The sequence below is a fragment of the Euprymna scolopes genome, chromosome 24, assembly GCF_053919585.1.
Source record: "Euprymna scolopes isolate OS-2025 chromosome 24, ASM5391958v1, whole genome shotgun sequence".
In the NCBI taxonomy this organism is placed as follows: domain Eukaryota; kingdom Metazoa; phylum Mollusca; class Cephalopoda; order Sepiida; family Sepiolidae; genus Euprymna; species Euprymna scolopes.
Window position 1 is genome coordinate 55,511,324 of NC_136505.1, and position 14,137 is coordinate 55,525,460.

General features: G+C 36.2%; 1 protein-coding gene across 11 annotated transcripts in view; it reads left to right on the plus strand.

The window, feature by feature from the left end:
- LOC145246711 (uncharacterized) overlaps positions 1 to 14,137 on the plus strand; it is a 186,390-nt gene that overhangs the window by 138,312 nt on the left and 33,941 nt on the right. For all 11 annotated transcript variants that reach the window (XM_080108445.1, XM_080108446.1, XM_080108453.1 and 8 more), the window contains 6 exons: positions 1,278 to 1,337; positions 7,549 to 7,590; positions 7,923 to 8,028; positions 9,355 to 9,446; positions 12,173 to 12,227; positions 13,772 to 13,869. In XM_080108445.1, coding sequence (XP_079964571.1) covers positions 1,278 to 1,337; positions 7,549 to 7,590; positions 7,923 to 8,028; positions 9,355 to 9,446; positions 12,173 to 12,227; positions 13,772 to 13,869 — 453 coding nt within the window. The remainder of the gene's footprint in view (positions 1 to 1,277; positions 1,338 to 7,548; positions 7,591 to 7,922; positions 8,029 to 9,354; positions 9,447 to 12,172; positions 12,228 to 13,771; positions 13,870 to 14,137) is intronic.

Genomic DNA, 14,137 nt, shown 5'->3' on the forward strand with positions numbered 1-14,137 from the left:
CAATGAAGTGGAGGTATGTGAGACCAAGGCTGATTATGTGAAACGTATGGATAGAGAAAGGGTAGAGGAACTGGCTAGAAAGAAAATGCATGGAAGGTTCTTCCAGGATATAACAGAAGTGGCTGATGAAAGATCATGACAATGGCTTAGAGCTGGGTATCTGGCTAAGAGTACTGAAGCTTTTGTTTGTGCAGCACAAGAGCAGGTATTAGGAACACGATTGTTCAAAAAAGTGGTTCTAGGAGAGGAAGTTGCTGCAGAATGCCGGATTTGTGGTAAGACCTCAAAGTCAATTGCGCACCTTGGAGCAGGGTGTAGTGGACTGGTCCGGAGAGAGTACCGCAAAAGACATGATCGCATGGGACTCCAGATATATTGGGAGGTGTGTAAGAGGGTTGAGGTGAAGTGTGCTGGAAAATAGTTTGAGGAGGTGCCTGATGAAGTGAGAACAAGTGAGAATGGCAAGGTAGAAGTATGGTGGGACAAAACTGTCATAACGACCAAACAATTGGAACATAATCGTCCGGATTTGGTCGTCATTAACAAGGTCTCAAAAAACTGGCAGATTGTAGACTTCTCAGTACCCTGAGACAGGAATGTGAGAGAGAAGGAGAATGAGAAGTGGAGCAATTATGCTCCATTGGCCTTGGAGATAAGGCGTATACACCAGGTTAAAACATAAATAATCCTGGTTGTAGTTGGTACACTAGGAGTAGTATCAAGTCGTCTGGAAGGACAATTGAAAAAACTACAAATCCCCAATGTTTTAGGTGGCCTTCAAACCTCTGCAATTATAGGTACCACCAACATCCTTAGGAAAACCCTTGATCTTTGAAGCTCCTGGTTTGAAGCCGGGATTAAGGGAAATCCTCTGGAAATGAATCCCATCCCTTTCCAGACAGACGTTCATAAACGAAATCAGAATTATTATTATTATTATTATTATTATTATTATTATTATTATTATTATTATTACTACTACTACTATTATTACTATTATTATTATTATTATTATTATTATTATTATTATTATTAAGTTACAATCTTGTTCATTGTTATGTTCACAAAGGAAAATAATGAAATTGAAATAATGTCATAAACATCATCAAGGACTTAGTTTAATTTTCGTAGATGTCAACACTGATAGCCAAAGGAAACTGCAATGCACATTATCATGTTTTGAAAAATATTCGTTTATTTGATTTAGCAAAAAGTAATCCTTATGAAATTATAAGGAAATATAATAATTATTTTTTTCAAATTTTTCTTTTGTACAGGATCTTCAAATGTTAACAAATTATTATCCATGGGGAAGATCACTTGGAAATTTTGAGAGGGTAAGTTATTGCATTTTAATTTTGGATGTTCATGTCCTGAGGAACTGAATTTACAATGTTTTTATTAGTGATGGGACAATTCCAATATTTTTCCCGATTCCGTACTAAATTCCTGATTTCGATACAATTACCGATTTTGATTCTGATACTTAATAAATCTTTAAATATGTAACTATAAAATTGTTATCCCACCCCTCCAATTACGGTAAAAAAAAAATCTGTTAACTGTGCATATATTTTCTTAAACATAAAAATACTCTTGTGGGGAGAGTAATAGATTTTTTTGTTTTACTGGTAGTTTAAAATCAATAAATATTTATTATTTTATTATTATTACTAGCATTGAAAAATTTTTTTTTAAACTAAATCAAAAAAGAAAGATAATTAAAGGAATCGTTTTTGGCATCGGCAAATAAGCCCAAATTTTGTTGTGTTACCACATCAAACAAATGTTGTATTGTCGTGTTTATATATAAGCATGTCTATGTATATCTAGTGTATATAAGGTATACGTTTTTCTGTAATCGATGCTTATGTATCGTCTAGTGGTTAGAATTATAAAGACAGTTACTTTTCTTTGTATATGGGGTGTTTGTATGTGTCGATCTGTTACGTGTATATTTAATAGTCTTTCTATGTGAATGTGGGTGTTGTCACATCTTCACGACAATAACGAATGGGATAATAACGGACAGTCTTTAACAATGAACAAATAAACCCTTGTCTGCTTAATACCTACCTTATTCATTATTTCTCTCTCCTATGGCAGCAAGCACCTGAAAATGAAGGCATCTTTTTCTGAATGGAACAGCCAAAACGCCTAGTTATCATTTCTAGATCTTTATTTCCAAAATGTTCCACGTCTTGGAGTGTGCAGTTTTTAACCTTTTTCCTATATTTTCCTTAGTTGGTCAGTAGAATATTCCATAAGATCTAGACACAACTCCTGTCTGCTAGCCAACCCAGTCTAGCTAACTCACAACTCGTCTCGTCGGCGTCCCATTCCAGACTAATTCCTAATTCTAATTTCTCCTGGTTTACATGTCTCTTACGTCAGCCAGAGAGAAGAATCTTGTTTGTCACATAAGCCGCATTGTTGTTTACTAAACCAAATTTCAAATTAGCTTTGTTTATGCTTTTCCTATATTCATAACATTTTTCCTTGAGCCAAAATTCTCCAGTTAAATATTTAACAAAAAATATTTTAACTAACATTATTTTCTTTTGAAACATATTTCTGAATATCTTTTTAACCTAAATAATTTAACAATTAATCATAATAGTCGTTCCATTCCTTGGCACATAACTCAGATACTATGCTGTGATCATAGCCAAAGGGTCATCTCATAACAATTTTTCCAATTCCGATACCGATGCCGATTCCAATTAATCGTCCTAACACTAGTTTTTATATAATATCATGATGCAGTATTTGGTTACTTAAACATGTGTCATTGAGCAGATATGCATTCTGTGTCCATTCGACTTGCTAATCATCCTTTTATATAATCTAACCAAAATTCTGAAGAAAATATTATCCGCTGTGTCCTGCAGAAGCTAATTCTTCATAGTTTGTTACCTGTAAGTTAGACAAAAAAAAAAAAAAAAAAAAAAAAAAAGAAACACCCCTGGGGAAAAGAAAAGGAAAGGAAAAATAAAGCAACTTGAAAGAAAGAAAGAAAGATTTTTATTTAGTAGAAAGCCTGTGGGAATTTTAAATTGACTTACCGAGGGTAGGTCGGTGAAAAAAAGGAGTGCTGGTAGCTGTGACCAACACGGCCGGTGGTCCGTTAAGCAAAGAAACTGGGTGCCTATTCCTTACAAGTTAAATAGACGTTCCACTCACGCGTGGATCTCGTTGGATATATAAAAGGAGTGGCCGCTCTACGGTTGTTGTTGTTGTTGTTGTTGTTGTTGTTGCCTTTCAGAAAAACTACGCTTCCACCATCGTTACTCATCTGTTACTTTTACAAGGAAAGACTGCTTGTAAGCAACGTCGACATTTCGTTGCAAGACATCAAACGTCTCCCCCCTCTACTCGTCGGTAAGCTAATTCCGACAAACCTTGGTAGGAAAAGTCTATAATCGATCGGCTGCCAAGAGTCATCCATCTGGCGTACAAGTCAAGTTCTTGTATTTAAACATTCGAAAAGGTAGTGCAGGGAGAGAGGCAACAATAGAGAAAGAGAAAAGGAATGAGAGAGGAGGATTCGCTTACTGAAAACGGTTCACAGTTTTTATCAATCCTTTACAGGATATCTGGGCAGGAGCTGCTAAAAACAGCCTATCCTGCCTTGACAGAGTACAAAATAGACTTCGTGGCTTAGTGGGGGATGCCCTTTTCTCTACCCTGCAACCTCTCTCCCACAGAAGAGACGTTGCGAGCCTATCCTTGTTTTATCGTTATTTCCATGGCAGGTGCTCATCTGAACTCCAATCTCTGGCCCCCCTCGCCAATCTTTCACGAAAAACACTCGTCTAGCTGAATCCACTGTGAAAAATTTCCCCCCACTCTATATCTGTGCCTAAATCAAAACGCGGATTCCATGAACAAAGCTTCTTTCTTAGAACTGCACGCCTGTGGAACTCTGTTCCGTCTGCTTGCTTCCCACCGGACTACAACTTGGATGTCTTCAAGTCCAATGTTAACAAATTCCTAATGAACCGTTCCCTTAAGTAAACACTTCATCAAATCTCCACACTAACGTAATGTACTTGCAATAACCCTTATCCCTGAGTGGCTTCCGGGCCTTGATAAGTGGTGATCACTGTGTAAAAAAAAAAAAATATTCAGTGTTCTTTTAGCAACAATGTTCTTTATCTCCTCATTTAACGTGTATCCTTTGGGAGTATTTCTATCAGCGCGATCATTAGACAAAAATCCTTTGGTATTTTTCCTTTATAAAGAAGGTGATGTAAAGTTCATATGTTCGAGTAAATATTTAATAGCGGCGGATCAGGTAACTTGAATTCCTCCGTGACATATCCGAGTTTCCTTTTTGTCCTGAGATAATTAATTCTTGTGAATTAGTCGCATATTTCAACTGTTTTAGAGTCCAGAAAAGAATAAAAGCTGGTTCTCTCTTACATTTACTTCATTTCGGTTTCGCCCGAGACACATTCCAAAAGTCATATATTTCTTTATAATATATATTTGACTTAAAAGTCATATATTTCTTTATAATATATATTTGACTTAAAATCTTATTATATTCAGGAGAAACCAGCAATTCTTTCCTTTCGACGATTTTACAGTCTAGTCAGGAGCGAGAAAACTGCTCACAACCATTAGGTCCCTTTTGTTTGAGACCTCGATTGAACATGTTGATAACCTTGACACATTTAACCCTTACTTCAGCGACTTCTTTCTTTCTCTGCGTGTAAGCAGCAACTGAATTTCCGACTTGAAAAATTGCACCTCATGGCAGAATTAGCGCACAAGAAGCTCACATAATCAACAAGCAGAACGGGATCACGTGACGTAGAAGAAGAGGAGGAGGAGGAGGAAAACAAACATAGAGAGGGGGAAAAGAAGGAAAAGGGAGAAGAAAGCAAAAAGAGGCAAAAATAAAATACATAAACCAGAGTCTAAAGTTATGAGCATGCCTCACGTGCGCTGCTGCACTGGCTGTGATTGTCTCACCTGTTGTGCTGGTCCAAGGTTGCGTTCAACTTTATCAGTGCTGCAACAAAGAGTCCTCACATCAAGCAAAACCAGAATAGAAGTCCAGTTTATAAACATATAATAGATGTTTATTACTTTTTAAGATTACAAATGATACTCGTTTACTTAGGCAGATAATAAACTTGCAGCATCAGACCCTTGCCTGACCAGACCAAAACACATAAGATCCATCAACACGTTGTTTTACTGAGAGCCCCAAAGGGACCAAACCTAACTGAAGAAATACACTTGCCCAAACTGCTTGGTAGCTCTTCTAGAAACAAACTGCCCACTTCAAACTTTCAGTTCTTTCTCCTCCTTTTCCTCTTCCTCCTCGTTCCTTTTCTCCTCTTCCTAGGAGAGGCCCGGCTCTGACCGCCCCTTTTCCATCTTTGGAAATCTTTTCACCCTTGACTGGCATTTTATGTGCATACATACGTTATCACTTTTTACATATATTTTAAAATATGAAATCATCCCATAAGTAAAGATGATGATGATGATGATGATGATGATGATGATGATGATTGGTGATTATTTTGATGTCGCTAAAATAAACAACTTAAGACTTTACCCATTTTTAAAATGAATCGTTCCCAAATCAAACTATGTTGTCCCGATGACTAAAGCGTTATAATCTTAAGTAAACATTTATTCATTTATTTGCAGATTGTTATCCTCATCTTCATAGTCGTTGTTGTTTTATCACGTTTCGGCTAACTCATCCTCTTGCCTTCTTCAGGTGGTTAACTGTGATGGGATAGGAAAGCCGAGTTTTGTAGCTATATCCTTAGTAATTATTGCCTTCCATAGTTGTATCATCTGAAGAAGGCTAGAGGATATATATAAAAAGCACTCTGTGTGTGTGTGTGTGTGTGTGTGTGTGTGTGTGTGTGTGTGTGTGTGTGTGTGTGTGTGTGTGTGTGTGTGTGTGTGTGTGTGTTCTTTATGGACTCGGGAACGGCTATTCCGATATTTTTGAAATTTCACACAAAGGTAATTTATGTGTCTGGCAGTGTTCTTAGATAGGTTTTGTATCAGAAAGCCTTCGATAAGTATTGAAAATCGATGATCAAAAAAATCTGATTAAAAAAAAGGAGGAGTCTGATTTTGACCAAAGTTGATACTCTGATACAGCCAAACATAACAAGTGCATTTTAGAAGTTTTATCACCACACAAGCAGAAGAGCTGGCGTATAAAATCAACAGTAGATTCTTTGAATAAGACAGAGGCGTATTTGAAATAAATATTTCTGTTTAGAGCGTGATTAAACTTTAATTTAACCTATTATATAAAATATTTTTTATAAAATGAACACTAGGTTCTCTACAGTGCAATGTAGACTACAGTGTGGATTAAGTTACTGCAGGGAATCATGTGAAACTTCCTCCCAGTGCATCGTAGTAGGTCGATTTGATTGAAAAAAATGGGCAATTTTTTCGATTTTGATATCAAAGGTTTTAGAAATGTGGAATGCTTGATTATCCTAATTCAATCCCGGACAACCTGGGTCTTCCTGCTAATAATAAGTAAAGAATAAGAAAAGCATAAAAATACAAAAGACATTTTTTTTTAATTCAATTTTCACCCCAAACAAGGTACAGTGGCACTTTGAAGTAAGGAGCTACTATCGGGGACATAATTTGCAGGGGCATTATGAAGGGAGATGAGTAGCAAGATGTTTGTTCACATTACACTTGAACTTCTGCATATCAGTACAGTTGGGAAAGCAGAATCCCGGAAGGGAGTTTCAAAGACTTGCAGTTCTGGGGAAGAAACTATTGAAGTAAAAGGCTTTCTTACACCTAGGGATCTCTACTGTAAAGGGGTGAGACTTAGTTGCTTGTCGGGTTTGTCTGGGGTAGTCATGTCGAGGAGGTACAAGTGCTTGTAGTTCGTCAGAGTATTACCCATTAAAGTATTTGTAGAACAGGCAGAGGGATGCAACATTTCGTCGATGGGACAGAGGCTGAAGCCTAGATGACAGTTCAAGACCTATCAGGTTAGCGACTCTCTTTTGAACCCTGTCCAAGAGTGAGAGACAAGCAGCAGATGCACCAGCCCAAATGTGGCAACAGTACTCCATGCATGGGCGAATGGTGGCCTTGTAAGGCATATAAGACATGTAAAATATTTTGCAGTCTCCTAACAATTTATGTAAACTATTCTTCTCCTTCTCATAATTCTCGGTATCAAAATTCAATATACGGCTGAAAAAAACTCACTTCTGCCAAAAAATATCCCTTCTCTAATCAACAGACTTTTTATTGAAACCGTCTGCCTTTCATATACATATTAGATATCCTCAAGACTCGTTGCCTCATGAGATCGCCAGCCTTTAAGTAAACACAGCAGCAGACATTTTTTCTTTGTAGTCCTTGCTTGACACGAACACTGCATGCTGTACAAAAAACAGGTTTGTACTAATTTATAATGACAACAGCAATAAATAGTAATCAATATCTTACAACATGTATAAATTGTGCATGCCTCACCTAATACAATAAATACACATTAAACCATAACAATCTACATTTTCCTTGCAGACAGATTACCGGAAACAAAAGTGGAATCGTCCAGAAATTCAAGTGAGTAAACACTTTCTTTGCCAGTGTAGCAGATGGATGCAATTATGTAAAAATAATGCTAAAAGTGGCATTTTTCACATTAGGTTAAAATGAACAGAGGAGTAGAAAATTTCAGTTAAGACTAAAGATTAAAACTAGAACGACATGTTATGATGTGACATCATAAACAGGAAGTCTGAAGTGGGACGTGGTAAAGTTTTGTGTTTGTGTTTTTATTCACCTATTTGGACATCAAGTGAAGAGAAGCTTCCCTTCCTACTCTCTGCTTCCTGTACCAACACATAAAAATGTAAATGTAATTACTTTTTGTATTTCTTTTCTTTTTTTCACAGACAAACTATATGACTCGAACCCAGGAATTATCTACACCTTCTCAGATAGTTCCAACTCAAAGTCTTAGATGGCCCCTGGATCCTAAAAACTCCTACATCAATGAAGGTAAGCCTTACTGACTTCCGGTTAAATTCTAAAATATTTTCTATAGAAGAAATATATACACACAAAAATATAAGAGGAGAAAGGTAGATTGCTTGAAGCATTGTTGGTAAATAAATGTGGAAGAGTATAAGAAAGCTATAGCAATGCAGGGAAACGGATGTTAAAATGACAAAAATGGACAAACGAAAGAGGGTCTTGTAGAGCTTGTTTTTTTTTCATATCTTTATATATTTATCTATTTTCCAGATCAATCATAGCTACAAAGTAGTAAAATATACTTATTGTTTGAGATAACCGGGATAGTAGAAGTCTATGATAGTAATTGTCTGTATTTTTGAGATGAGGTATTTTCATTGATTGAGATTGTCGGACTGACTTCCTCATCTTGGTTGTTATCGTCACAACGTTTCGGCCGTTTTGCCCTCCGGCCTTCATCAGGTGTTTTGTATCGAACTGGGGAACCGTTTGTTAGGAGTCTCGAACCAAACCCTTTATTATTATTACGTGACATATGGCCGAGTGGTCCTAGACGTTGTATTAAAGTTTACAGTTACCCAAAGGTGCTGAGTTCAATCCTGAACGAAGGCAGTGAAAAGTAATCTTCAAAACAGAGAATCAGCAACTCTGTCCCAGAGCCTAGCTGGAGTCTGAACACGGTACCCCCGTAATAATAATAAAGGGTTGGGTTCGAGACTCCTAACAAACGGTTCCCCAGTTCGATACAAAACACCTGATGAAGGCCGGAGGGCAAAACGGCCAAAACGTTGTGACGATAACAACCAAGATGAAGAAGTCAGTCTGACAATCTCAATCAGAAGTCTATGATATTTCGATAAATAATCTCTTTTTCAGAAAGCAAGGAACCAAAAGAAATGTTGTTAAAAAAAAAGAAAGTGAAGATATATATTCTAAAATGAAAATTGAAATAAAATATTTATTCAAAAATATGTCCACTCAAAGAGAACTGGATTCCACTACATTATTAAGCATGCGGGAATTAAGTATTGATGTATCAGAGATGTTCAAATCACTAGTTCTAAAATTGTTGTTTAGTTTACACAATGCAATTTGCTTCTAATTTTTTTAAATGAAGATTGATTATTCGTATTATTTGGATTCTTCAGACTCATCTTGAGTGTTATTGTGTTTACAAGGATCCATGGTTTAGTAGACAAAGTACTTGGCAAATTCAGTCGTAAGTTACACTCTTCTGGGGGGTTGAGGGTTCAATCCTCAATATGAGCGATACTTAAAATATGATTGCGAATTACTTATGAAATAAAAATGTTCATCAGCCTAGTTTATGTATGAATTGTTTATTTTTAGGGGCACAAGAAGAGAATTTACACTTGGAAAAAGATAAGCTTGAATTAAATGGGTCAAACGATCGTCATGATACGGAAATTCAGCTGGCTTCAGTAAGTATATGATAAAGTTGAGAATATATCTATTATATTTATGGTTGTTTTGGTTGGTTGGTTGTTTTTGTTTTACGGCATATCAACCTTTTCGGGTTATTTAATGCCGAATCCAAAGATTTTGAAGAAAATTTTTTTAATAGAATATATTTGTTGTTTTCAAGTCGGTTACTGTTCAACCCATAGTTGGGACCCTAGCAGGTACTATCACTCCGAGTCAGAGTGGACCTGGGAGCAGTGGCAATTAAAGGGTGGTTCCACACTCTCCCAAAGCCCGTAAGCTGGGGCCTTACCATTGGATATAGTTTAAGGTCATATCCAGGACCTATTATATTTATATAAAAAAAGAAATGTTTTATGTGTTTCATATGCTGTTTGTAATGGTTTATGAGTAGTAAAACACAAATCGGAAAAAATAAATGGATGAAAATGATGCTATGTAGATCAACAATAATAAATTGAAGAATTACTTAGAAAACAAGTAAGGATTTATTATTGCTTTCAATAGGGTTTCTCGTTTGTTGTCATCTGGTCAATTCAATTGACCCCCCCCCTGCTAGTTGTATTATAAAAATGTTTTATTATAAAATTATTTTCTTAATTTTTCATTTACAAAACTCTGTTTATGTTTTAGTTAGGACTTGCTAACTGGTGACCCCACGACGTTTGAAAATACAAGTACAACCTTCTTAAAACAAAGCAACATAAAAAAAGCCCACAAATAACAACAAAAACCAACAAAGAAATAAGTAACACATGTAGTGAAGGATACTAAGACATGACATTTATGTTCAATTTATATTAAATATCGGTGTGGTTCTTGGCAATACACGAAGATGCAATCGTCATTCAATGGTCCTACCAAGACCATGAACCACGTCATAGATTCTCTAACTTCAACAGTAGAAAATTGACCATGGATTTATTTTCGTCAGCCTTGTAACTCTTGCACCCCTTTATTTTATTCTTTAGTCCCCACATTTCATGAGCGATGTTTCTGACAAAATGGGAAGAATTGCTGTTTTTTGGGTAGAATCTAATTACATAATACTTACCGTTAACCTAGTTTTTGGTTGTTGCATGATCGCATAGTCAAACCACTATATTTATAAAGGGGGATAAATATCTTTATGATAGACAAAGTGATAAGAATAATTATTTTTTGACTTCAGCTAAAAAGTTCAAACAAGTGAGAATGGTCGTGTTGTTTATTAAAAATTAGATTGTTTTGGTAACGTATCATCTCGGCTAGCTAGAGAGCTGAACTTCAGATAAACTTGGTCCACTGGTCAGTGTCGGAAATCGAGAGAAATCGTTGAGACCTAATTAATATCAACAATTCCTCAGATTGGGGAAACTATGTAACCAGTTTGGTTGGATATCGAGTGGAGAGTGAGCCTCCTCCTCCAGACCCAACCAAACTCTGCTATTAAACTGGCTGTGAGATTTTGACAGGTTGAACAGACCGTCGGTTCCTTGGTTGAGAAGAACTATTAGCCCAGGTTTGCCAAGAGAACCCAAGAGAAAACTGGAAAAGGAAAAGTTACAAGAGAAAAGAAAGTTACAAAAAGTTGTAGTCATAAACTATGAAAAGAAGGGTAATTGATTCAGAAATCAAAGAATAATTTCCATTAATCGACATAAAAACTCAATTAATGAAAGTGAGTCGACGAATAACACTCATGCCACCTTGTCTTGAAAGTAATTTACAGTTTGCCGCCTGAGAGAATTTAAATTAACTGCCTTGAATTGCTAGTCTGCAGTTCAGGCTGAGTGGAATAAAAAAGAAAGAAAATAAAAACAAAAGAAATATACATAATACATACTGATTCACTTAATGCATGGGAGGAAGAGAGAGAAGAAACGAAACTGGCGTTGGACCGGCTATTTCCCTAGACGATTTTGTAATTAAAGGATAATCTAACTTAACTTACAAATCTGACTCCCAAGATCGCCATGGACATGGAATATGTGTCTACATTAAAGATGGCTTTCCATGTGGTAGGGACATCTCCAGAGAAGACCTTAATTTACCCTACATATGCTTCTGGGTTGCACTTGCTCACACCATACCGTTTACATTTGCCCTCTATCACCCCCACAACACCGGAATTACTATCTTTAAGAGCATATCTGAGAAAATTGACCACATCCTGTCTGCCCACATCCTGTCTGCGCACATTCACGTCTGTGGAGACTTCAATACTCACAGCCAACTCAAATAAGACAGATGATAAGGGAAAGTTCTGTCACGATTTCTCTATTGCTTATGACCTAACTCAGATTGTTCAAGAACCCACCTGTGTGCCCAACACTGATGGTCAGTATGCAAGTCTCCTAGACTTTCTTCTCACAACTTGCCCTAAGCTATGTTCATCTTCCATTCTGTCATCACTAGGATCTTTTGACCACTTGATTGTCTCTGTTAAGATAAAAACAAAATGACGTACCTCTCCATTGTACTGTATACCGATACTCTAAGGCTGACTGGGATAGCTTCCATACATTTATATCAGATCTACTTCTGCGTTCCATGTTTAAAAAAAATGTGTCTTCTAGAGTATCAGACCTGACGGAATGGTTAATTGTAGGTAGAGACCGTTTCATTTTTAATTGGTTTTCTAAAATTTTCACATATACAGACGGTGTTCATAATAAATACATTTCCAACAAATCGACCATCGTTTAAAACAACTGAAATAATTTTTTTTCCCCCTTAATGTCAGATGAAAGAACAAAATCCAGATCAGGAAAATACTCAAAACATACAAATGCAACAAGGTAATTCATTTTTCTTCTTTTTTATCTGCTGTTTTTTCGGACTAAAATGATTAAATCGAGTACTTATTATATATCTATATAATAGCTGAACATTTTCTCTCTGTGTATGCATGTGTAATAAACACATAGGTTCAAAAGCTATTGTTAAGAATTGCATCGACTATGGTATGAAGTAACCTTAACATATTGTGTGTGCCATAGGCTAGTCAGAATTATAAATCACTTACTACTACTAGTACTACTACTACACTTCTTTTTTCTTATGTATTATAATTCCGTGTTTTTGTCTTCATCTGACACGATCACAGGCTTGTGTAGATGAAGACCGATTTTATAGAGATATTTATGCAAAATGTCTGCCTATCTCATCATTAGCTTTCTGGTGACCTCTAGTGGAAAAGCAAGTTTTGCGATGGTGTCATTGGTTTGTCAGACTTTTGTTGTTTTTTTAAGAACTTAAGCGCACTTGTACGTCTCTGAAAGTAACGTAAAATGTACCCAATTTAACATTACTCCTCTCAGATAAAACGAATTGAAATGAATTATATTCATGCCAATAAAATAGCTGGGGAAACTGAGGTAATTATAGGCTAGTTCGAATCAAATAGAGATATGTCAGACAAATTGTTATGTGGGTCTGACTTTGAAAATTCGACTGACTCTAATCTGTATCTATTTATATCCAATAATTGTATAGAGATTATGAATTGAACCAAATACATTCAAGACATTGCTAAGGCTACTGCAAAGAAGGTGAGTTCCTTCTACCGTGCTAAAAAATTACTCACTCTAGAGAGTATCTATACCTTTACAAGACCACAATTCGTTCATGCATTGAGTATTGTTGCCATATCTAGGCTTTTGTATCTCCACTTTTAGAGAGAGTCCAAAAAGAATCTCAAATCTACTAGGTCCTACACTATTGGCCAAACTCCAACTTCTGTTCCATCGCCAAAATGTTGCATTCCTATGCCTGTTTTACAAATATTTCAATGGAATTTGCCCTGATGAACTCAAAGCACTTGTGTTCTCGACGTACATATTCCCAACAAGCAGCAAAATCCTACTACTTTACTGTTAAGGTCCCTAGATGCCAGAAAGCCTTCTATTCTAATAGTTTCTTCCTTCAAACGGTTGGACTTTGGAATTCCTTCCCTGTTTCCTGCTTCTCTTATTATACTAAACCGCAGAAGTTTCAATGTAATGCAAACAGATATTTCACTGCTCAACTCCCTCCACAGACACGATCCCAAATAATAGCCCCTATGTCCAAGTGACAATATGCATTATTTGGGATCCAATCCAATCCAAAATGGCACTAACCCTAAACGGGTTTAATTGGCTTCTTCCAAAGGAGGGCGTTTCATGGGAGTATGAAATTCACAAACGGTCTCCAGTCGTCCGTATAGGGATGTTTGGGATGAAAAAAAAAAAAAAAAGGAAAAACAAATTGTGATTCAATTAAAAATTTCATTACCAAATTGCATAAAAATGATTTCTCTGTTAATAATTATCTAATCTAGACATTGTGTTTGTAATTTCAGAAGAAAGAATTCTTGACAGTTCTGGCAATGGACACAAACGGAAATATGTCACATCAGAACCAAATTCGAAAAATATTGAAATCGTTTCTCCAAGAATGGTGAGTGCATTTGATCATCACAAGAATGAATATTCTAAAGATGCAACCATTTAACCATTTAACAACTAAAAGTTTTAACATTTTATTTTTGACAACATTTAAAAAAAGATTTTTGGTCTCCTGACAAAAGGAGGGTCGACCTGTAAATTCATCCTTGTCCGTTCGTCCGTTCGTCTGTCCACACTTTTCTCAATAACTGCACCGTGGAGTTTTTGAAATTTTATAAAAACATTAAACATGATATGAGTAAAAAAGTAACAGAACGGAT